General features: G+C 35.6%; 1 protein-coding gene across 1 annotated transcript in view; it reads left to right on the forward strand.

Moving 5' to 3' along the window:
* Positions 1-22970, forward strand: part of RP1 (RP1 axonemal microtubule associated) — a 221844-nt gene that overhangs the window by 68643 nt on the left and 130231 nt on the right. The window contains exons 11-18 of the mRNA XM_081952551.1: positions 697-728; positions 1654-1783; positions 2372-2475; positions 3252-3425; positions 3868-4080; positions 7354-7531; positions 11416-11547; positions 16868-17070. Coding sequence (XP_081808677.1) covers positions 697-728; positions 1654-1783; positions 2372-2475; positions 3252-3425; positions 3868-4080; positions 7354-7531; positions 11416-11547; positions 16868-17070 — 1166 coding nt within the window. The remainder of the gene's footprint in view (positions 1-696; positions 729-1653; positions 1784-2371; positions 2476-3251; positions 3426-3867; positions 4081-7353; positions 7532-11415; positions 11548-16867; positions 17071-22970) is intronic.

The raw sequence follows: 22970 nt of genomic DNA on the forward strand, positions 1-22970 counted from the left end.
CCCTGCGTTAGATTTTTTGTAGCATCTACCTTCAATAACATACTCTGGGTTTCCAAAATTCTTGTGTATTATATGATAAGAATAATATCAATGGCTATTTCTTTGACACATAAGGATTAGCAAAGAGCTCAGAAGCTGAATAATTCTAAATGTTTACTTCACAGGTATATCTACTTTTAAATAAATCTGCCTTGGCTTGCAATCCTAGACTAAGTAAAGGCAAAACTCAAGTAGCAAACAACGAAGTTCACAAAGGCCAAAGAGACAAGAAAGGGAGAGTTGTAACATGCAGTAATTTAGCCTTATTTTGATATTTTGAAACCTCCATTAAGTTTCAATGAGAGAAAAGTAAGCTAAGAGCCTGGGATTTGGAGGAAAATGAGACCTTTTAATATAAGAGCTTTGGGAGAGCTTCGCCCAAAATTATGGCTGTTCTCTATTGCAGAGTCCTCTATTGTTGGAAACCATTCAAACACTAGATATACACAATATTTTTCATAAATGCTGGGGGCTCCTATGGTCATCATGGCCACCAGTTAATGGAGTTCGTCTCTCTTAATGGAAGATCACTTTTACACTATATGATTTATGAATTTCATTAGAATTTTATTGGACTTAAATGCATTGGCAGGCAATTTTTCTTCTAATGGATATTCTTCTTATATTTTACATGTATCAATATTTGCTTTTCCACAGAACAAGAACTAGAAATCAAGAAAAAGAACATGGTAAAAAAAATATTTTTTTTAAAAAAAGTTGAAAATAAATAAATTCATTTGAAATCTATAGTAATCTCTCTTCTCCCCTCTCCTCATCCTTTAAATGTTGATTTTAAATTGAATGGCTATCTTCTTCTTGAGAAGAAAAGAATATCATGCCACACTCTGTGGTCATTTCTCTGTGCTTTTGACCATTAAATTGCTTTGATAAAAATAAATGCTGTGAAGTCAAGAATGGGATGGAAGGTGAGACACACTCTGGAAAATACTATTTAGGCTCCTCTGTGAGGTACTTATGAAGAATATGAACACTATGAAGGTAGAGATAGTGAGAAATGTTCAGGCTACTCTGAAAAGTCTTACTGGAATTTGGGTAATGAAACCATTGGCATCTGGAAGTGCACAAACCTAACATAAGAGAAAGAAAGACAGTTTGGTATAGTGGTTAAGACATCAGGCTGCAAAACAGTAACTGCAAGTTCTAGTCCTGTCTTGGACACAAAGTCATTTGAGTGACCATGGGCTAGTGACTTTGTCTCAGCCCTAGGAAAGAGGCAAGGCAAGCCATTCTGAAAAAACTTGCCAAGAAAATTGCAGGAAATCATCCAGGCAATCTCATAGATTCAGATGAGTGGTGTGGTGATCTAGATGTGGAGTTCTCACCTCACAATCAGAAGTGTGTGAATTCGATCCTAGGTAACGGCAGATATTTGCTCTTTGGGTGCAATGAGTAATTGTCTGCTGTGAACTCCACGTAGATGTCAGGAAGGGCATCTGGCCAGTAAATGCTCAACTCCTTTCAGTTGCCCCAACTCCACCCCAATGCAAAGGATTACTAATAGATTCGTTATGATTGAAAAGAAGGGTGGAGTCAGGAAGGTTCATATAATGTCTTTTATGGGATGACAAGTTGTTTTACTTTGTTTTACTCTAGTGGACAGCTGAGAAATGGAAATTTCAGAAAGGCAATATACTTCAGCTTTACAACAAGATGTCCCATGGTTTTATACGTCTTAGACAAGACGGAGTGGTGGATGCCATTGGTGACAAAAAAGACAAATATGGTAAATGTTGTCTATCTAGTGACAGAATGAGAATTCTTTAGGGATACACAGGATGGAAATAAACTTAAGGCATAATTTTTTATGATCGTGTGTTACAGAGTAGCAAAGCAAAGGATCTTGATGCTTGTTTCTAGTAAATGGGCTTTTATTGGATTTGAATGAACAGTTTCCATATCATTACTTTCATCTACTGTGTATCTGAAGTGGGCCATCCATACGCCATAAACTCCTCCTAGCTTTTATGGAGCATTTTGCAAGCTCCAGTATACCCCAAGATTGCATCACTACAAATTAGTCACACACACACACACACACACACATTAACCATTTAAATTGTTTTCAATTGTCTTAGCTGTTTCTTTTTCAGTTTTAGAATAGCAATCTTCCCAGAGTCAGTTGGCTGAGATGTGCAAATACAGAACACTGAATTAAATAAATAAATATCAACAGGAAGGAGAAAGAAATGCCACATGTTTTCACAGAGGAAAATTCATGCAGTTTGGGGGGGGGGGACTAAAGCAACTCAATATTACATTATTATGAACATCTAATTAGGTTCTTTTTTTGTTGTCATCCTGAACGAATTAGGTCTTTTCGAAGTGGCGGCGAAGAAAGGTCGCCTCTGTGTTCTTCGAAGTCATCCAAACCCACAGCTGGCACTTGCACTCGCTCATGGCTCAGTCACAGGGATGGTAACCTTTTCACCATGACTCCTATCTTTTTTCCCATTGTGTTTGCGCTGAAGAAAGTTGATAACTGTGAGAGAAGTCAAACCAAATATTGACGAAAAGTATGCCGTTAGCTCCATCAAGACTTTCCTTCCTATATTTATGTGACATTCTGTGGTTTCACTATCATGCCATTTACTGATCAACTCTCTTCTTTTTTGGAGGGAGGGAAGAGGTGGGAAACTACCCCAAAATCCCCTATTGTGGCTGTGCAGAATTGCTTTCCCAGACTTGCCACAATCTTATGACACATTTGTTTGATACAGTAAAAATTGCAACAATCAGGAACCCACCAATACATGATGATGATACTGAAAGGGAAAACACAGCAGCAACGGGAGTTGAGCTCGAAAAGCCATTGCGCCATGGTTGAAGGAAAGTCTAGATGGTTTTTCTGGCAGCCCGAACTGATGCACTTTATGCTGAATTATTGTAATATTAATTCTAGTAGCTGAAGTTATAATTCAGTTAATAATACTCTTTTTAGTCAGAAGCATCACCCATGAAATTGCAGTAATGCCAGTAAATGCTGAAGAACTAATCCACTAATCCTATTTCCTGGTTTAGATCTTATAATATGTTTCATGTGCTTAAACACAACAGAAAGAAATCTGTACTGCTATAGGAGAGGGTAGGTTCGTGCTATACCGTTATGCAAAACTGTAATGCCATGATCTAAGATTGCATCCGTTTTCAAAACGTCTATGAATTTGGACTAATCCCATTTTGCTCTTTGTTAGAACTATGGGGATAACCATTGTGAACTGCAAGTTCATGTTCAGCCTAATCATTGCACCATTCTGGAATCATCCCAGAAACCAGGCCAAATGATTTCTTTCAATTTCCAAGGCACGGTAGCCGATGATAACACAGGCTATGCAGGACTCACCAAGGAGTTTGTGGTCCACGTAAAGGTAAGAGAAAAGGAAAAAAGAATGGAACATGATACACAAGCTGGTGCAAATAGTGAATGAACAGCTTTCAAAAGACAAGCAATTTCTACCCACTAGATGGAGCCGAAGACTGCAATAACTGCAAAATCATTATCCGTAATTCCACAGTTTCCTTAGTTTGTTTGTATTCTTGTATCAAATGAGATTAAATTATTGCACCTAAAATTGACCAGATTTGATGTAATAGATTGCTTAGCCATAGATGATTTAAATCATGGCTTATTGAACAAATCACAAGCTAAAAACAAGTATGCTATCCACTCCTTAGGGCCATGCTAGTTGGGAAACATCTGGAAAATGCCAGTTTGGGGACGGGATTAGATTGGAAGTAAAAAAAAGAAAGAAAAATGGGAAATCTGAAACCCAAAATTATTTGCAGATGGTTCTATTTGCTGATTTATAGGGTATATTCCACGACGGTGCTATAATTTTGCTCGCTACAAGCTACTGCCAGTTCCTCTGCCTAAGATCTGATGGGAGCTGCAGCGGAGCCGGAAATCAGGCTGATGACTCTTCCTGGAAAGTTCATAAAATCAGCTCTGGGATTTGTATGTTTGAAAATGCAAAACACCCAAGAATGTATCTGTGGATCAAGGATGGCCAGTGTAATGGAATGGTAAGAAGTTTGCATTTTCTCAGTAAGTGCATAGATGGATTTATTGAATAAGAGATACATTTTAAGGCTGGTTCTTCTCAAATAGATCAAAGCAGGAGGCAACTGATCTGGGCTCAGAAACTAAAAGAGTACCTAGATAGGAGATAATCAAAACTGAAGACAAAACTATGAACCTAGAAAAAGCAAACTCCATAGATGTTTCTATGAAATAATCAGGAATTAAGCTTGACTAAAAGGAGACTTTATAACAGTGTTTCTCAACTTTGGCGACTTTAAGTCCTGTGAACTTCAACTCCCAGAATCCCCCAGATGGCTGGGGGATTCTGAGAGTTGAAGTCCACAGGACTTAAAGTCGCCAAGGTTGAGAAACACTGCTTTATAAGAATAATATAAATCACTTCAGATACAGAGACTATAACCAATAAAACATATTATATGGGAATTTCTCCCAGAAAAAACAAACAAACACTGGGTTTCTGTACAAAAATTTCAAATCTCATCTTAGGTTCACTAAAATTCTCTTGTTAATTATAAGTCAGCCAAAACATTGTCACTAATAGATGTGATAAATTTTGTAATAATGATGGTATCACTAGATTTTAATGTTCAGTTATGTTATTAATAAAATGGCAGAGCTTTAGTCATCTAATAAAAGTTGTTATAGAATAAAAGTAGAATAATAGCTGTAAGTCATCTAATTATTTAATGATTTTTTACAGAAAGCAAATTGGAGACTTCCTACATTAAAAGTAGTATCAATCTACTATATCTAAAGCCCATTCTGTCTTTTCTGTGTTGAAATATATTAAATTTGAGGAAACATTTAGATTTTATTATGTAATGTCTCTTCCTCAGTTAAAATTGATCAGTCATCCATGATAGAATCTGGTGAGATTAATTTTAAATCAGTCTTGTGTTCTCAGTTATACAGGGAATTGTGTAAGCTATTGTCAGATATATTTGAAAAGTATTTGACTCAGAAAGATTGCTCTTTGGTTCTTTTAACATTAAGTTGTTGGAAAATCAGATATTATTAAAAAAAATTGTATTTTTATATAGTATATATATGAAAAAATGGTCACCAATACATACAATACATTTTTGAATAAAGGCTAACACATTTATGAAACACAAACATTAGAAGAATATATAGATTACTATTTAAAGGTCATATAATTCTTATTGTTCTAGCAAAATGTTTGTTAGATTAGGCAACTCAATACTATCACAGTTCCTGGGAAGGCAGGCAGGCAGGCAGGCAGGCAGGCAGGCAGGCAGGCAGGCAGGCAGGCAGGCTTTCTAAACTGCAATATGTATCAAAATTCTTTTACTTCATGCAATATGATTCATACTTTGAGAAAATTTGATATATATGTAAATAGTTTCCATCATCACATTGAAAAGTCATATATATCAAAATTACTTTAAGTTTTGCAATATGATTCATATTTTGTGAAAAAATATGTAAGTCAATGGCTTCCATCTTCATGGTGAAAAGTGCGCGGCCAGCAGAATCCACAGCAAACTATTATTCCTAGCACATCATCATCCCTGTTGGAAGTCAAAAGAGCTGAGATAGTAGTTATGTTAGAGTAGTTATATACCCCATTCCCTTGGTCCATGTTAATACATGTATAAAAGGGCAGAGCTTCAGCCATTTATATATTCTTTTCACCTTTCTACCCAACAATCCTGCCAATCCTCACCTAGGTTTTACTGAGTTTTCTTATAGCAAGTTTATCTTTATTGGCTGATTTCCTAATCCATTTGCTTTCCCTTACGTGGCCTTCTTCCTCTGAGACTTCACCAGTTGGGTTGCAGTTTCCCAGGATATCTTCATCATCAATTCACCAAATATATACTTGGAACACAAGTCATTCTGGCAGCTGCCTTTCCCTAAAGCCGCTAAGCACACTTCTTGCTCCATCTTTTTCCATTAAAGAGATGATATATGTAATTATTTAAAAAGAAAAAAAATAACATACCTGGATAGCATGTTGATATGCAATAGTAATTTTTGCCTGAATGTTTAGAAATATGCCCTATTGTCATAAGTACATGACATAAATACTGTGAGAGCCAATTTGGTATAATGATTCAAGCTTAGAAACAGGGAGGCAATGAGTTCTTGAGCACAAAGAACTAGTTGGTGACCTTGAACTAGTTACTCTCCCAGCCCTGGGAAAAAGATACTGATAAACTGTTTCGGAAGATGTTATCATAAAAATTTCAGGGACTTGTCCAGACTGTCACCAGGAGTCAAACGGACAAAAAGGGACAAAAAAGTGGGGGTGAATAAGAATGAAAGCAGTTACCATCATTAAATGTATTCAGGTAGTCCATATTCAGACTTTAATCTGGATTATTGCACTGAACAAAGAATGAATTATCTAAATGATCCTTTCCAATTCCGTGCTTCCATAAATTAAACAGAAATATAATATATCCCAATAGTGAGGAATATTTCATTCTTCTTCTACAATATAGTGATGGATATCTTGGAACTCCATTCTATCAATTCTTGAAACGCATTCTTTTTAACCTTTACTTTGACAGGTTAACATTTCAAAAGGTAGATATTCTTAAAGAAAAGATTCTGCTCTGGTAGCCTTGCAAATAAACTAGAATCTGACCATTTGCCACTTAGCTACCCAACTGAAGATAAATAATTTAAAAAGTCATATGACCGGATAACTAGATACTTTTGGTGTTGGTATTTTGCATTTAAAATAAGAAAAAAAAATACTGGTAAATGTGGTTGAAAGAAGGAGATCATTTGAACAATTTAGTTAAAAAAATGCAAACACAAATAAAGTTAAGTGATCTCATATCACAGAAAAGTTGCTGCATGACAGGTTATGTTGGGAAATACACTGAACTGGCAGGACAAAATCAATTTAGCAAAATCTGGCCTTGTCTAGTTTGTTTAGGCAACTGCCAGTGATCAGTAGCAGCTGGTGATGGAAGAGAGGCTTACATTCTGTGTCCTGGGAGTATAAGGTATCCTTTTGAGTCAAATATGACTCCGGAAAACATTGTGGACAGGTCCATGTAGACTTTTTTTTGGCAAGAAATGTTGATTGCCATTGTCTTTGTCAAGATTGTTTTTTAAAAATCCAAAATTTAGAAATTTCCCATCTACATCCTAACTAGGTCCAACTATGCTAAGTTTCTGAGACCAGAAAAAGGCCAATAGTTGAAATGGTAAGGCATAAAATTATACCTAAGAATAATTATTCTAGTCCTATTCATTTTGATTTACTACATTTTTAGGGCATAGGAGATGTGAACTGTCATTTCAAAGTTCAAAAAAATTTAGAAACTGGATCTGTAAGTCTTGAATCGGCTCGGAACAGAGGAATATACGTTGGCCTTCTGCCTAATGGTGAGACCAAGCCACTTGTCGATACTGGAGAAAGCAACGTTTTGTTTTACCCACAAGTTGTCAAATGTATGTACAAAATAATTATTTGCTTTAAAAACACATGGCTTGCAAATTCTTTTTTAAAATACAAAAACTGCTGCTAAAAGTATATTTAAGATAATGATATAAATGATCATCCCAATTATTAACAACTGTATGATACACATTGCATTGGATCTACTACATGACTTAGGAATCTGCTGCTACATTTTAAAATGCATACAATTGTACAGCCTTTCAAACCTAATAAATATTTATTTCTGCCAGATTGATAAACAATTTTCACTATGCTGTGATTACAAAATTACAGGACTGGAATTTTCTAGATCAGATTTCAAACAAAATACCTTGTCAAATCCTATATATTCTCCAGAAGATTCTGGCAGAAATGCGTAGTAGCTATTGAGTATGATTGTAATCTTATTATAATCAGCTATTTGTAGTCTGTGATATGTAGCAAGGATGATATAGAACAATTTTATTTGAAACCCCACAAATTGAGCAAATTGAAATGTTTTCGTCCTGGTTTTCATGGTATTTTAGGCAGCACATGTATTTGTGTTTTTGGGGGCAAGCAAAGTCAGGTCCAAAATTGATGCTGTAATTTATTTCAAAGCTGTTTTGATTTGTATAGCTGTATCAGTGTGAAAATAGTGTTTTCTCTTTCTTATCCAACATAGTTATGGCTATGGATACAGTTTGGTATATAATAATAATAATAAATTTAATTTATATGCCACCTGATTCCCAGTAACTCTGATGATGTGATTGGTTTTTTTATTTTTTTATTTTTGAACAAACAAACAAATCACAACAAACACCATAAAAACATATTCCATTACAAATTATAAAAAGTGTGCCAATTGGTTACAAAGAACTTTCATGCATCTCTTCCACAGTCATCACCTATAATCCATATCAAATTATATATATATATATATATATACATCAAATATATTTTTATATATTACTATCATCATACCTCATCCTTCATATGACTATAGTTGTTTTAACATCCCTTTATAACAAATATTCCAAAATTCAAAGCAAAACCACATAATGGCATTTCATTGTCTATTTTCAATATCATCCAACAACATTCTATCTTTGTGAAATGTTCTAAATAAAAATTAATTATGTTTGATAACAAAGTTTCTAAACCTCCTTTCTTAATCACTGTTTACAATTTATATCCAATTTCAATATTATAGGCTTTCATACATAACTAAGTTTCAAAACTTCCTTTCATGGTCACCAGTTAAAAATTTATACCAAATTTTTTCTTGTCAAACTAACCCATATGTATACATTATATCATTATCAATTATCTATCTAGCTATATCCATTATCACTTCATTTTTAACATAATGCTCTAATTTTAACTATTTAGCTAGTATTTTGTTAATAGTTTTCATATCTCAATCTGTGTCTTTCCAGTAGTAGTACAATCCTATTTCTTTTGCCTTATGTGGGCTTAATCTTCTGGTTATTTCCTTAATCAACTTTGTGTGGACTTCTCTTCGCACCTTGTTGCTTGTTGGATGTCTTATAAATTCTCAAAACCCTCCATCAGATTCTTTAATCAGCTTATCTTTGGTTTGTCACTGTGTTTATTTGGTTTGCCAGCTGTACCTGCATTCTGAGTTATACGGTAGAATGAACAGTTTCTTATCAGCAATGATTTACTGCGCAGGTCATTACATCACATAACTTCTTCCTTCCTTTGTCTGTATGCAGGCAGACAAAGGAGCTCTGCCAAGATGTGATTAATTTAGTTAGTAAGTTTGTATTTTTAGTTTATTTACATTAAAAAAAATTATTAGATTATGCCTCGGGTTTATTTTTTGCTTACTTCAAAGGTATGCTTTCAAGGAATGCCAAGATTCACACCTCGTTAATTCAGGGCAGAATTCACACCCTGACATGGTTATCAGTAGTGCTTTTGTCAAAGTTCCTCTCCTTAAATTCATCAATTCTTCTCTTTTTCTCCTTCTAATCTATACCTTGAAATCTGGGGTAGAGCTCCTTTCCATCTTTATTCCCTTTCCATGTTCCATTCTTTTCATTTCTAACCACGCTCAGATCACTGTCAATATCCACAATTATCTTGCCTCTTTGTTCATTTTTCCCTTGGGTTTTTTAGACTCTAACCTCCACTTTTTCCATTAGCTGGCTATCTTCAATTTCATCAAATTTTGCTATATTACCATCTATATTTTACAATTTCTTCTCCATTCTCTCTGATGTTTCTAATAATTTTTGAACTTCAAACATAATCTGTTGTAATGTTATGGTTTCTTCATGGTATTGTGTCATTGTCCAATTTATAAACACTGCCACTCTAGTTGGAAAACAAAGCTTTGTTTTTCACTTTTCTCTTGCTGCCAAAGAGACATCCAAAGGGCACCTGCATAAACAACCCATCTTATCTCTTTGCAAGCTAAAACCTTTGAAGTGCAAGGTCAAAATGATCAGAGAAAAGAGAGAGAAAAATATTTCAGAACTCAGCCTCCAACTTCCAAGTGGCAGTATAACTTCTTTTCCTTCTGATGTTACTGCTCTTTATATTCCTTTTATATCCTCTTTATATTCCAAGCTTAAAAGAAACAAGGTTCTTAAATGGAACAAAATAAAAAGGAAAAAAAAAACCATCCAAGCCAGTATTGTGAAAGTAAAAAAAAAAAAAGATTTAATCCATAGGTTAAAAAAAAAGTAGAAGCAGAAAAGCCAATACTTTCACTTTAAAAAGTAGGAAGTGTTTGCAAAACTTCCATCCATAGAAGACGATTAAAAAAAAAGGATAACAGGCTGTCCAAAATAGCTTAAATTCGCCGCTTCTTTTCTTTTATTTTCTTTACAAGTTTAATTTGGTTTTAATCTTTTTTGGGCAGTCTCTTTTGTAAAAATAAAATTTCCTCACCAAATGGACACACTTTCTCTTTCCACTTTCTTCCGGTTGCGGAGCTGTCCCGACTTCAGCAGCTTGGGGCTGCGCTTCTATCGCCGGCTAGAAGAGATTTTCTTGGATCAATCAGGGAATTTGTGATGTCCCTGAGATCAGCAAGACGTACTCTTCCCTGTCACCATCTCTTTGGGACAGTTTAGGTCCAGATGGACCACCCAGCGGTAAAAGTATTGACTGCGATCTCGGAGGTCCGAGATCGCACATCCATATCGTTGCAACGTCAGCTCCTTCTCTCTGATGATGTGATTGTTGAAATGGTCAGAGGTTGAGCTCTTTCCAACCCCACAGGCCACTTCAAACTATTATCTACATGTCATTTTCTTTCCATTTACTAGGGAAATTTCTCTTCATTACCATTTTGAGTCAGATTTCAGGAGAGATCATAAAAGTATCTGCCCAAGTAATACATGGTCTGCATTTTCCAGAATGTTTGACTGGTATCATGCAGGGTCAGCCTTTTTGAAAGATAAATAATAAATAAATAAATAAATAAATATTATACTTGTGTATAAAAAACCCCATCACTATATTTGTGTATTAAAAAATGAAGCTTCCTGCACAGAAGCTCCATTTTAACTGGGAAAGACAACCAGGTTTTATCAGTATTTCGTTGATAACTTTGTCCCCACTGTGTGCCCAGAAGGATTTTCTCTGATTCTGCCAACAAGGGGCTTACATGGTCAAACCTCTCAAGCCATGCCGTGGCTAGGCTATTTCTCAACACCAGTCCAGCACTCTTGCATAAGAACATTAAACTCCTGCATGCAATTCATAAGAAATGAAATATACATAATCTGTTATGTTACACTGTTACACTGAAAAACTGTAAAGCCGGTTGTCCTTTGGATTCATGGAAAATTTGTACAGAAATAAGAACTGTTTTAACTGCCTTTGAAAAGGTTTCCAACATTTTTTTCCCCTTAAAATGATTTCCATTAAATTTTAGTTGGCAGAAAAAAGCCAATGGGAACATCTGCAACTCTTGCCCAGCAGGAAGAAGTGTTCAGAGAACCTAAGCAGCAGTTTGCAGGAACCCAGAATCTAGTATCTGGAAGACAACCAAATCCTCCTCCTTCAGGTAAAATTCATCCATCCATTCAATTCAACTCAACTCAACTTCATTCATATCAATCACAACATGTTGAAACAGGTTTGTTTCATTTTCACAGTATTAACCTGATCTGCTGTTAATGATGGCTAATTAGGTTTTTCAGGGTTGGTATTTTTTTACCTTCCCTACCAGTTCACAAATGTGAGCGATTTTTTTTCTTTCAGATTGCATTGCTTAATTAATAAATATATTCTTTGCCCTTTATCTTAAGTTCATCTTAAATGTACATTACAGGAACATCCAGGCATCATAGAAAAGAAAATAATGAGCAGCAAAACAATATTTTGTCCATGGGGTGGGAGGGCAGGATAAGTATTATTTAGAATGCTTAAAGGTATGTTTGGAATTACTTACCTAAAGATTAAGCATATTTCGGTCAATGATAGGAAACAAATAAAGCTAAATATTCCTACACACAAAGAACTAGTCATAATAAGCTTCTTAATAGATATGAATATGCATTGACCATCATTTCCCAGGAATACTGTTTATCTTCATGACTTATTTCCCAGGAGCCTAGAAGACTTCAGTGCAATCCAGTCTTCCTAAAGATTAAATGTTCAGTTAGCAGAGTGAGAAAATTTTTTTCTTGTCAGATAACATAACATATAACTGTGATGGCCAACCTATGGCACGTGTGCCTGAAGTAACACACAGAGCCACGTTTGTTGGCACATGCAGTGTCGTCCAATCTTCTTCTGGGTTTCTGGCATTCATGCGTGCAATGATCAGCTGTTTTTTGCGCATGTGGCACAGGGGTGGGTTCCTGTCCCGCATGCTTTGCAGAAAGAAATAGTCTCCAATTATTGCTCTGTAATTGTCCCACTTTACATTTGTAAATCAGTAATCCTGCCAAGCTTACTACAATAAAGTGCCCAAAGGAACCCAAATCTTTCAAATGTTATAAATTGGTAATGGCTGAAGCATTTCTTCCCACCCCAAAATAACTGGTTAAAATGTTCACATAATTTTAGCCAATTTATAGAAAACTACTAGTCTGAAAGGCTTTTATTAGAATTAGTTTTCACAGACTCATTTTGATGTTATAACCAGTCTAGTGTATATAGACCTATGTGTTTTTATTTGTATTTGTCATGGTTGATTTGCAGTTTGATTCCCTGAAAAATGATTAATCTAGGGTAGCAATCATTCAGTTTTCAAAAAATAGCAAATCCCATTGGTTATTATATCTAGAATTAGTTTAAATGGTGAATTTTTAGAATAGTATTTACTTACTGCAAAAGTGTTGCAGGCATGAACAATGTGGCAACATTACCTATTGCCTTCAAATGCAGAGTACATATTGATTTGCCCCACTTTCTTTGGCCTATGTAGGCCTGCAATTTAAATGCAGTAGCATTTTTCAACCTGTTTCCCAAGTTGTACAAATGCCATATTTCCCAGGCAGAACAGTCAAAGGCTTTTTTGGCTGGGAATTAGAGGACCCATAATCCAACGTATTGGAAGGCCACCAATTTTAAAGAATTCTACCATTTGTGTGATAGGGCCTACATCTAATTTTTCTCTCAAAATGCTGTACAATATTGATGTGAATAGTTCATTTCACTCAATTGACAAGAAAACAGAGAATAATGATTTTTAGTTTAAATGTGGTATTTTTTTTAAAATACTGATAATTTATGAAACATGTAGGAAATATTTTCAAACATAATTTTCTCTATTCAAAAGAAAATGGTTATTGAGCATGTACAAAATTTCTTTCACAATATGCTTCCTGTGTTGTTTGCAGAAAGCTTGATTTGAATCACTGGAATTTTTCCATTAAAATGTATTAATCATGCCTAGGTTAGGGACAATTAACCATCCTTATTATATTAAAGAAAGAGACCCAGGAGACAAGACATATTAGGGAAAGTTGCTGTCAAAAATTGTGTTAGAAAAAATACATAGAAAATCAGATATAGTTAGAGAAATGCTGCAAATACACACATGTACACACACAACACACACACACTTTCATGTAGGGGTGTTTTTTGGGGGCAACATTTCTCCCCAAAATGGAATAAGTTAAAATTTGAATAATGAGAAATTAAGAGGACCAAAACTTGACAAATTTGTCCACCCAGAATTAAGGAATGCTTGGAAAAGACTGCATTCAATTTCTCTCCAGCTGAGGAATCTTCCTTTTAGCATCTGTCTCATGTTTTCTCTAGTTGGAGATATGCCCCAAGGAGGCAGCAAACTATTGCTGATTTGCATTACTTTCTAGATGAGAAGGTAGACTAAAGCTATTACTGAAAAGTCTGGGAGAAAATCTTCCATTTGCTGATAGAAGCAACTTCTGATTTTAAAAAATGCTGAGGTCACAGTTGTGAAACAAAGATCACAGGACATTAACGCACCGTCTCATATTGATTACACCCCGAATTGCAATTAAGCCCTTTCAATTTAATTCATTAATCCACTAATCCCGCAACCCTATTTTAATATTTCTCAGTTCTGCTTTGATTTAGGAAAAACTAAAAGGACCTAGCACAAGCTTCATGCTAAAGTATTACATGGAATGTTTTAAGAAAGCATGATGTGCAAATATGTCCCAAGAAAGCATCACAGATTCCATATCGCATTGTGGATAGAGCTGCACATCCATTGAAACCCCAAGCAGACCACTGCATTTACTGATAGGAAACACCTCCCACCTCCCCAAAATAACAATTTGCCAATAGGAATAGAAGTGTGGTACTTCCTGAGAGAAGCAAAAGAGCTGTTTAAAGCAAGCAAATGGGCAGAATTCAGTCAGATATGCCTGCTGTAAAGCAGGGATCTCTTGGGAGATTATCTATGGTTTAGAAAGGCTGCTAACTTGGTAAATTTAACTTTTTATAATAATTCCTAGTTAGATTGTTGCTTCTCCTTCCCCATGCCTAATCTCCTTCTACTTCTATTCTTTCTTTTTTCTTTCCTTCCCTTTTCATAACAGCAGTCTTTTCTAACTAATCAATTTCTATCTGCTTTCTTTTTTGCTGTTCCTATTGTAAGGAGAGAAAGAAATATATGCACTGTTTCTTTTTGCAAAGTGGGCATGTGGAGAAAGAATATTTAATGTAACATTTATTTTATTTTACTTATTAAATTTATTTGCTGCCCATCTCTGTCTGAAGTGGCTCTGTGCATCTTACAGCATAAACATTATATTAAATGTCTTAAAAATTAAGTGAATTTGGAAAAGGAGCACTTTTGGAGCAGTGGGTTTTTTATTTTATTTTTATTTTACTAATGGTGAGAACTTGCGTTCAGCAGTTGTGGATGCCCCATCACTGGAGGCTTTCAAGAAGAGACTGGACAGCCATTTGTCTGAAATGGTACAGACTCTCCTGCTCGAACAGGGAGGGGGTTGGACCAGATGACCTCCAAGGTCCCTTGCAACTCTGTTATTCTGTGTTAGAGAACTAAAAACGAGTCTGATGACCTTTGAAAAGTTTTGCTCTGTCATATTCTAGGCCAGAGAACCTGGATGGTTGATTTTCTCACCTTTCTGAAGTTAAAATAGAAATTATCTAATTCTCAAAGTCAGGACTCCTTAGTCATTACATTAGTCATGGCAGTGCACTGTAAAAAGTCCCAAGCAAGGAATTTTCTCATTATCTTTTCCTTTGGGTTTAATTTAAGAGATTAGGATATTGCAGCACATTGGAGATGATAGTCCTGCCATGACTAATTGCAGATGATTGTGCAGAGAAAAGCAGGAAATCCATGCACACAGTTTTTGGCCATTTCACAACCAAGTGAAAGAAAGTGACATTCCTCCCATCAAGACTTCTTCCCAAATCTTCTCAAATTCTGGGAAAAAACACTAAAGAGAAATTTTCTGTTATGAAACTGAATAGGGAAGGAATGCAGGATAATTTACCTTGTTGCCACCTATAAAAGTAGGACTTCTTAAGTGTCTGTCACACTTTCTCACCTTCATTTGCAGAAGTAAGAAATGTGAGTCTTTTAAAAGTGGAAGTGCCATCTCACAAGAGGTGGAATAATGCCAGGAGAGTTTTTACTTTTTTTTCTTGTTTCTCTCAGTTTCATTTGCTGTTCCAAACACCAACGGATTCTAAATCAGAAGTTCACACACACCCTTATTTTTGATAACTGAATGATTCAAGTAATCCATAATTAGCCTGCAAAGGATTTCAAACAACAACAACAAATCATTAATTCAGTGTTACCTGTTTTTCTCTGTCCTTTGTTTAACATTTACGGTAGTTTTTTAAATGTCAAGTCTCAGATTTCAGATACATGCCTCTCAAGTGATTGCATGCTTGGCTGGCAACCAACTGTTTATTGCTTCCTTGGGGGAGTGGGGTACTTTCAGGCATCCAGTTTCAATGTTTACAATGGTTTTTCTCATAAGTGGCAATTATATCAAGCCATATAATTTATAGCACATGTGGTCAAGCAAAACAACCTTTCTTTACCTAGTCACCTTCCAGGTCTGTTGAGATTGCAACATATGCTAGATAAGATTTATTCTGAATACATCAGAGAAGGGCATCAGGTTAAGAAAGAGTAACCTATGGAAAAATACATCCTTTAAAAGCTATTTTTCACTGACATCTTAGCATGTGTCATTTTTGTGTGTGTGCAAAAGCAAAAAGTGCAAAGTACAAGGTGAAACATTTCTCAAAATGCTTAAATATATCCTTCCTTCCTATGCTGTTTTTGAAAATGGACTTTTTCTAGGCAATGCACAACCATCTTTTATAAAAGTTATCCATATGTGTGACTAAAATGTCCACAAAGGATCAAATCAGCTGTGAACAATAATTTGTCAGAATATTTGCCAAATAACAGGAACTAAAATGTTGGCACTAAAATGGTATCTGAGATGAGATGGTTCCACATTAGAAGTTCTAATTACCCTTTTAGTGATGTTGGATAATTGTGGGCAATTGTAAATATTGTGAATATAGTTGAAAAAGTGCCCTTTTTCAACTATATGGAATTTATTTTTATTAATTTAATTTAGTTATTTATTAAATTGGTTTGCTGCCATATTGCTACAATATGACTTGATGTTGCTGCAACAAGAAACTTCATTACCTATGACAGTTGCCACATGGAAGAATTTACAACCAGGGCTACATTTGGTAAGCCTTGATGTTGAAAATGCTCTTCACACTTGTGGCTTAATGTTTGTGTTTTAGTTATGCCAGATAAGACTACTATGACCCCATCTTTTTAAAAAAAAACCTTCCTCTTTTTATCTTGTTTTTATGAAAGAGACTTCTAAATGCATATCCATCTTGATCTATTGACATTTTATACTTTTCAGAGGAAATGATGATGATTCAAAATGAAAAGTCCCCTTTTCCTTCAGAAGATAAATGGAAAGTATTCATACTGACAGGAAATTCAGGAACTCAAGCAAATGTCACTCTCTGGATATATGGAGACAAAGATTTTGCTGGACCTATTATTCTTGGCAACGACAACAGAGAACAACTCTTTCTACCTAGAACTGAAGATGCATTTCAGGTAACCAATGAAAGCTTGGCTGGATTTTTTCCCTACAATTCATCTTCCTTTTGATGTGGAAAATACCTTCTATAAACTTGCTACTTGAAATAAATCTATCTAATGTATTTGTGTTCAGTATGAAATCGCAATATAGCAAATGGCAAAGAGACCCTTTCCTTTCCTCCCCACCCTACTCTATCCAATCCTTTCAGTGGTGAAATTCAATTTTTTTTTACTACCAGTTCTGTGGGTGTGGCTTAGTGGATGTGGCAAGAAAAGGATACTGCAAAATTCCCATTCCCTCCCCACTCTGGGGCCAGCCAGAGATGGTATTTGCCGGTTCTTCAAATTACTCAAAATTTCTACTACCGGTTCTCCAGAATCTGTCAGAACTTGCTGAATTTCAGCTCTGCATTCTTTCCATGTTTAAAAAAGCAGGGACAATCTAGAAACTGATTTTCTTCTATTCAAGGTGACTCTTGGTAACTTCATTAGATTATTTACTGTAGAAATAATTGGTCACTACTTTTCTCCTGGATGTTTTCCCCCACCCCACTTATCCTAGCCTAACCAATTGACCTGAGGTTTTTCTTTCAAACGCAGAAGTACAGACGGTGATGGATACTGAGATGTTCAGCAGATTAATTTTTTGACAATAAAATTATAGAACCAAAGGGATGGAAAGCAGTTTAAAAGTCTTTGGAATGAAATCCCCATACAAGGTGGCAATCTGTCTATTGTCCTAGTCAAAAGGCTCTCCACCCTTTGCTTGAAAACTTCCAGTGATGGAATATCCACAGTTTCAGAAGGCAGACTGTTTCACTGCTTAATAGTCAGAAAATCATTTTTTAAAATATCTCCTACTCATTTACCAATGCCTTGGTAAGGCCACACTTGGAATATTGCATTCAGTTTTGGTCGCCATGATGTAGAAAAGATGTGGAGACTCTAGAAAGAGTGCAGAGAAGAGCAACAAAGATGATTAAGGGACTGGAGACTAAAACATATGAAGAACGGTTGCAGGAACTGGGTATGTCTAGTTTAATGAAAAGAAGAACTAGGGGAGACATGATAGCAGTATTCCAATATCTCAGGGGCTGGCACAAAGAAGAGGGAGTCAAACTATTCTCCAAGGCACCTGAGGGTAGAACAAGAAGCAATGGGTGGAAACTAATCAAGGAGAGAAGCAACTTAGAACTGAGGAGAAACTTCCTGACAGTTAGAACAATTAATCAGTGGAACAGCTTGCCTCCAGAAGTTGTGAATGCACCAACACTGGAAGTCTTTAAGAAGATGTTGGATAGCTATTTGTCTGAAACGGTATAGGGCTTCCTGCCTAGGCAGGGGGTTGGACTAGAAGACCTCCAAGGTCCCTTCCAACTCTACTATTGTATTGTATTGTATTGTATTATTATTATTTGAGTGAAAGCTTCCACTTGGTTCTTATCCCGTACTTGACACGAAGGAAAATAAACTCACACCTTCTTCCTTGAAGCAGTCTTTCAGTTATTGGAACGTTATAGTATAAGACTTACTTCTTAGCTGGGTCTGGCTGTTTTCCAATATATAAGGTAAATGGCTTCATTTTATGAAATGTATACTTTATTCTGTGTTTTTCTAATGGATTGCAATACCTTGCATATTGCAATTTATAGATGCACTTTTTTTGAGTAATGCACTAAGATCAATGGATTTTTTTCCCTCAGAGGCCTAGAGTCTGAATAGATTCTGTGTTCCTGGTCAATTATTAGCATGATATTACAATTTATGTTATTTTAAGCCTGGTATCTTCCACACCTGTTGACCATGGAGGCTGACAAATTCTGAGAGTTGCACTCCTTCTTTTCCCCAAGTTGTAATCATTAAGTGTCTAATGTTTGTTATAAACATCAGATGGTGATGTTGATATACAATTTAGGACACAAAATGTAAACCACAGTAGTCCAGTAAGTGGACATGCAGAGCTCATCCTGCATAGGAAACATCTGAGTTGGAATTATGTTTGCCTTGAAAGGATGAGGTAATCCAAAGCATTTAATCATGGGGAAGAAAATCATTGCCAGCATATCTTATTATACAATGATAAATCATTGTATAATAAATCATTGTATTGATGGACAAAAGATAAAAGTTGAAATTTATCAAGAAAAGCTGATCTAGCAATCTTTAGAGAACAGTCATGCTGTTGGATCAAATTATTCAATAAGTCTTCTGAAGGCATGTAAGTACAGAGAATTCATGTACAGAATGTAATCTTTGTCTTCTTCAGCATTTCAGATCATTGATCTGCCACCTCCAAATTATGAATTGCTATTAAAGACACGACAAACCATCCTATGGTTTCCTATATCACACAATCATTATTTGTTTAACCATAGTTTACTGAATATGATATTGTTTTGTCTCTAGCCTTGTAGGCTTGCTCGGGGCATGCAGTTAACTCCAGATTTAGCAATCTCATTCTGATCAAGTTTATTATCAGGCATTCTTAATAGCAAAACTTACAGTTCAATGTTAAGATACTTCTGACTTTCCATAATCTGTTCCATCACGTGGTGTAAAAAGATGATGATTTGACTCCCATGGTGAGGGGGTGATACAAACACTACTATTCCGGTTCACAAAGGCATTTAAACTGACCGGCTATAAACTTTACACGCAGGCAGAATGCCCCAGTGGCCAATCAGAAACAGAGATGTGATCACATGTCATGGAACTATATTCCCCATAAGGCAATCTCTGCCTACATTTCCCATGAGGTATTTTCTTAAAGGAGTGAGTTCTTAATTCCTACACTAGCTATATACTGCTGGGGTAGCACAGATATACTGAAACACAACAATCCATAGACAATGATTTACAAACTACAATGTCTGGGCCAATAGAAAGTTCAAAGCTACAATGACATCCAACCTTTCTTGGTTGATGTGAGGCGGGGAGGTTTGAGAACGTGCTACGAACACTTCACAAAATGACTGCCTTGGTGGAAAATGACTGAACTTGACATTTGTACTTTGCAGCACTTTCTAATGGAGATCATTTGAATGGGGGTTTTTCCTAAAAATGACTAAGTGCTTATTAAAAAGGATTGGTGTTATACATTAAACATAGATTCCTCTCTAGTTGACAAGAAACTTCATACATCTTTAAGCTTTCCAAAAGGGAAAAAATTCTTCAACTTTTCTTCTGGCTTATTCAGTAAACCATATTTAAACAAACTAAACTTGTAGCTTGAAAAACACAAACTAATTGATTTAAACAAGTAATTTAATGGACTGCAATAAGATATTGTGCAGCAGAACTAGCCATCATGTTTTTATTTAGAAAAGCCATAATTTAAAAATCATTCCACGGAAGATATGCTTTTTGAGTCTCATCTTATAGTTAATGTGATAAATAAAGCATGAAATGATTTATTTTTCAAGTTAAATAATGTAGTTATTTAACATGGACTATAGTTATATATATAAAGGGCATGGTGGCTCAGAGGCTAAGACGCTGATTTTGTCAATCAGAAAGGTCGGCAGTTTGGTGCTTCAAATCCATAGCACCACGTAATGGAGTGAGCTCCAATTATTTGTCCCAGCTTTTGCCAACCTAGCAGATTGAAAGCATGTAAAAATGCAAGTAGAAAAATAGGAACCAGCTTTGGTGGAAAGGTAACAGCATTCCGGGCCCCTTCAGCGTTTAGTCATGCCGGCCACATAACAACGCAGATGTCTTTGGACAGCACTGGCTCTGGCTCTGGCTCTTCGGCTTGTGGACATGAGTGTGTGTGTGTGTGTGTGGGTGGGTGGGTGAGTGTGTATGTATGTATGTAGGTAGGTAGGTAGGTAGATAGATAGATAGATAGATAGATAGATAGAGATAGAGATGATAGAGAGAGATAAAGATATTGGCCTGTGGTGAGTTGGTCATTGTGAGTTGACTATGGCAAGTTGGCCATGGCCAGTTGGCTTTAGTGAGTTGTCCCATTCCCTTTCTGTGAAGCTGTTTGTTCAGTTCTTATCCGCCCAGGGCTCTGATCTTTTCAGGGCGTGCTGGATGGTGAAAGGATGCAAGCAGAATAGAAACCAATGAAACTAGTTTGTTCCTGGATGGTTAGATAATGTATTCCTCATCACAGCATCTTCTGTTTTAAAACTCAATATTTATTATAAACTCAATATTTATTATTATAGCAACATCATCTCCATTTGACAGATTCTCCCTTTAATAATTAGTCCTTCATCCCAATTCACTGTATCTGGGGAAGAATACTTAATGTCCTATTTTCCTGATTTTCATTTGTCTGAGCTTATGAGAATTTAAGGTTTTCACAAGCTTTTACAGATTACATGTTATTGTTCCTTCAAAGTCTTGCTGCTTCATTCTCTTTGGTTATTAGGAATCTTGAGTTCAAGCTGCATTAGTTTCTTGCAAGATCTGATAAGGGATCAAAAAGGAAGAAAAGGATGAAGGGAGGGATTAAATTATCTAGTTCAAGATGGAAGATTAACTTTTGAACATGAATTGAGTCAAGAACGAAAGCTTTAAGAATGGCTTCAATGCTTTCTGATCATAACATTGTCCATCCAAATAGGTGTCTTGGCACATTCCTTGGAAGTATTAGCCAAAGAGGATTATCTTTGCTATCTGGCTAGTTCCTATAAAAGATAACACACTGAACTAGATGGATTTCTAATTTGATTAAAAACAAATCAGGTTAATGGCTTAGTGTCGTGTATTAACTGAATCATTTTGCTGATATTACAGATCCTAGTTAGTACCAAGTCATAACATGGTATGACATGTGAATCTAGTCTCTGTATTAATAATCAATTAGCTAAATTAGTCAGCAATATTTTAATTATATCTTCTCAATTACTCAATTTCTTTAGTCTCTGAACATACGGAACATACATTACAGTAATGTATCTGAACATACATTACTTTTGAACTCTCTGATTCGTATGGTTTGAATATCAAGAGTTTATAAAAAACATATCCTATCTGACTCTTTCAAACTGTATCTTCAGAAGATACCCAAAGTATCGTCTGAAAGTATCTTCAGTAGCACCCAAAGTGCATTTTGTGGCGCTGCACTTTGATAGTCACAGAGCAGCAACAGTATTATGCCACCCTGCAGGCTGTCATATCCGTATAGGAATGAAACTGAGCATAGTGACAAAGGTTTATCCTTATTCAAAGTATTAGAACGGTTTATCTTGAATAAGTAGAGGAATATAGAAAATCACCTCAAATAGGGAGAGAAAGAGAGAGAGAGAAAATATTTGTGTTTTTTACATCATGTGATTTGATATTTAATTTGCATTCATGTGATATGTCCAACATCCAGTAAGCAATTTCTCCATCATTGTCATATTCTTGGGGGAAGGGGGATCCATAGTAAGATATCAACTACCAAAATAACTTGATTTATATTAATGTCTGTAATTGAACATACATAGTGAAGGCCTACATAGCTCTTTTTGTACTGAAGGAAACACTGCTACCCATTTATAAATCAAGGAAACATCTTTTCAAAAATTCAACTCTTTATTTAAGGGTATTCCAAGAGAAAATGTTTATGGAGATTCTCAGGTCGTGGTTGCCCCAAAGGTGCTATTCAAAAGGCAAATAGACTTTCTTGGTTTTTTCATTGAAAACATTTCGTTTCTTAGCCAAGAACTGAAGAAGCTTCTTGGATGAGAACTGAAATGTTTTCAGTGAAAAAACCAAGAATGTCCAGTTGCCCTTTTAACAGCACCTCTCAATATATTTTTTTATTTTTTTAAAATAATAATAATAAATGTGAAGCATAGCAAAGCATCATCTCTAGCATGCTTTTGACCCTACATGGAGCTGCAGAATTTTTAAGGAAGAAGTGGGTGTCTATATTTGACCACTATGCTTGGAAGTGCGTTCAGTTTCCAAGG

This window comes from Natrix helvetica (genome assembly GCF_964273705.1).
Source record: "Natrix helvetica genome assembly, chromosome: 4".
NCBI classification, from domain to species: Eukaryota; Metazoa; Chordata; class Lepidosauria; order Squamata; family Natricidae; genus Natrix; species Natrix helvetica.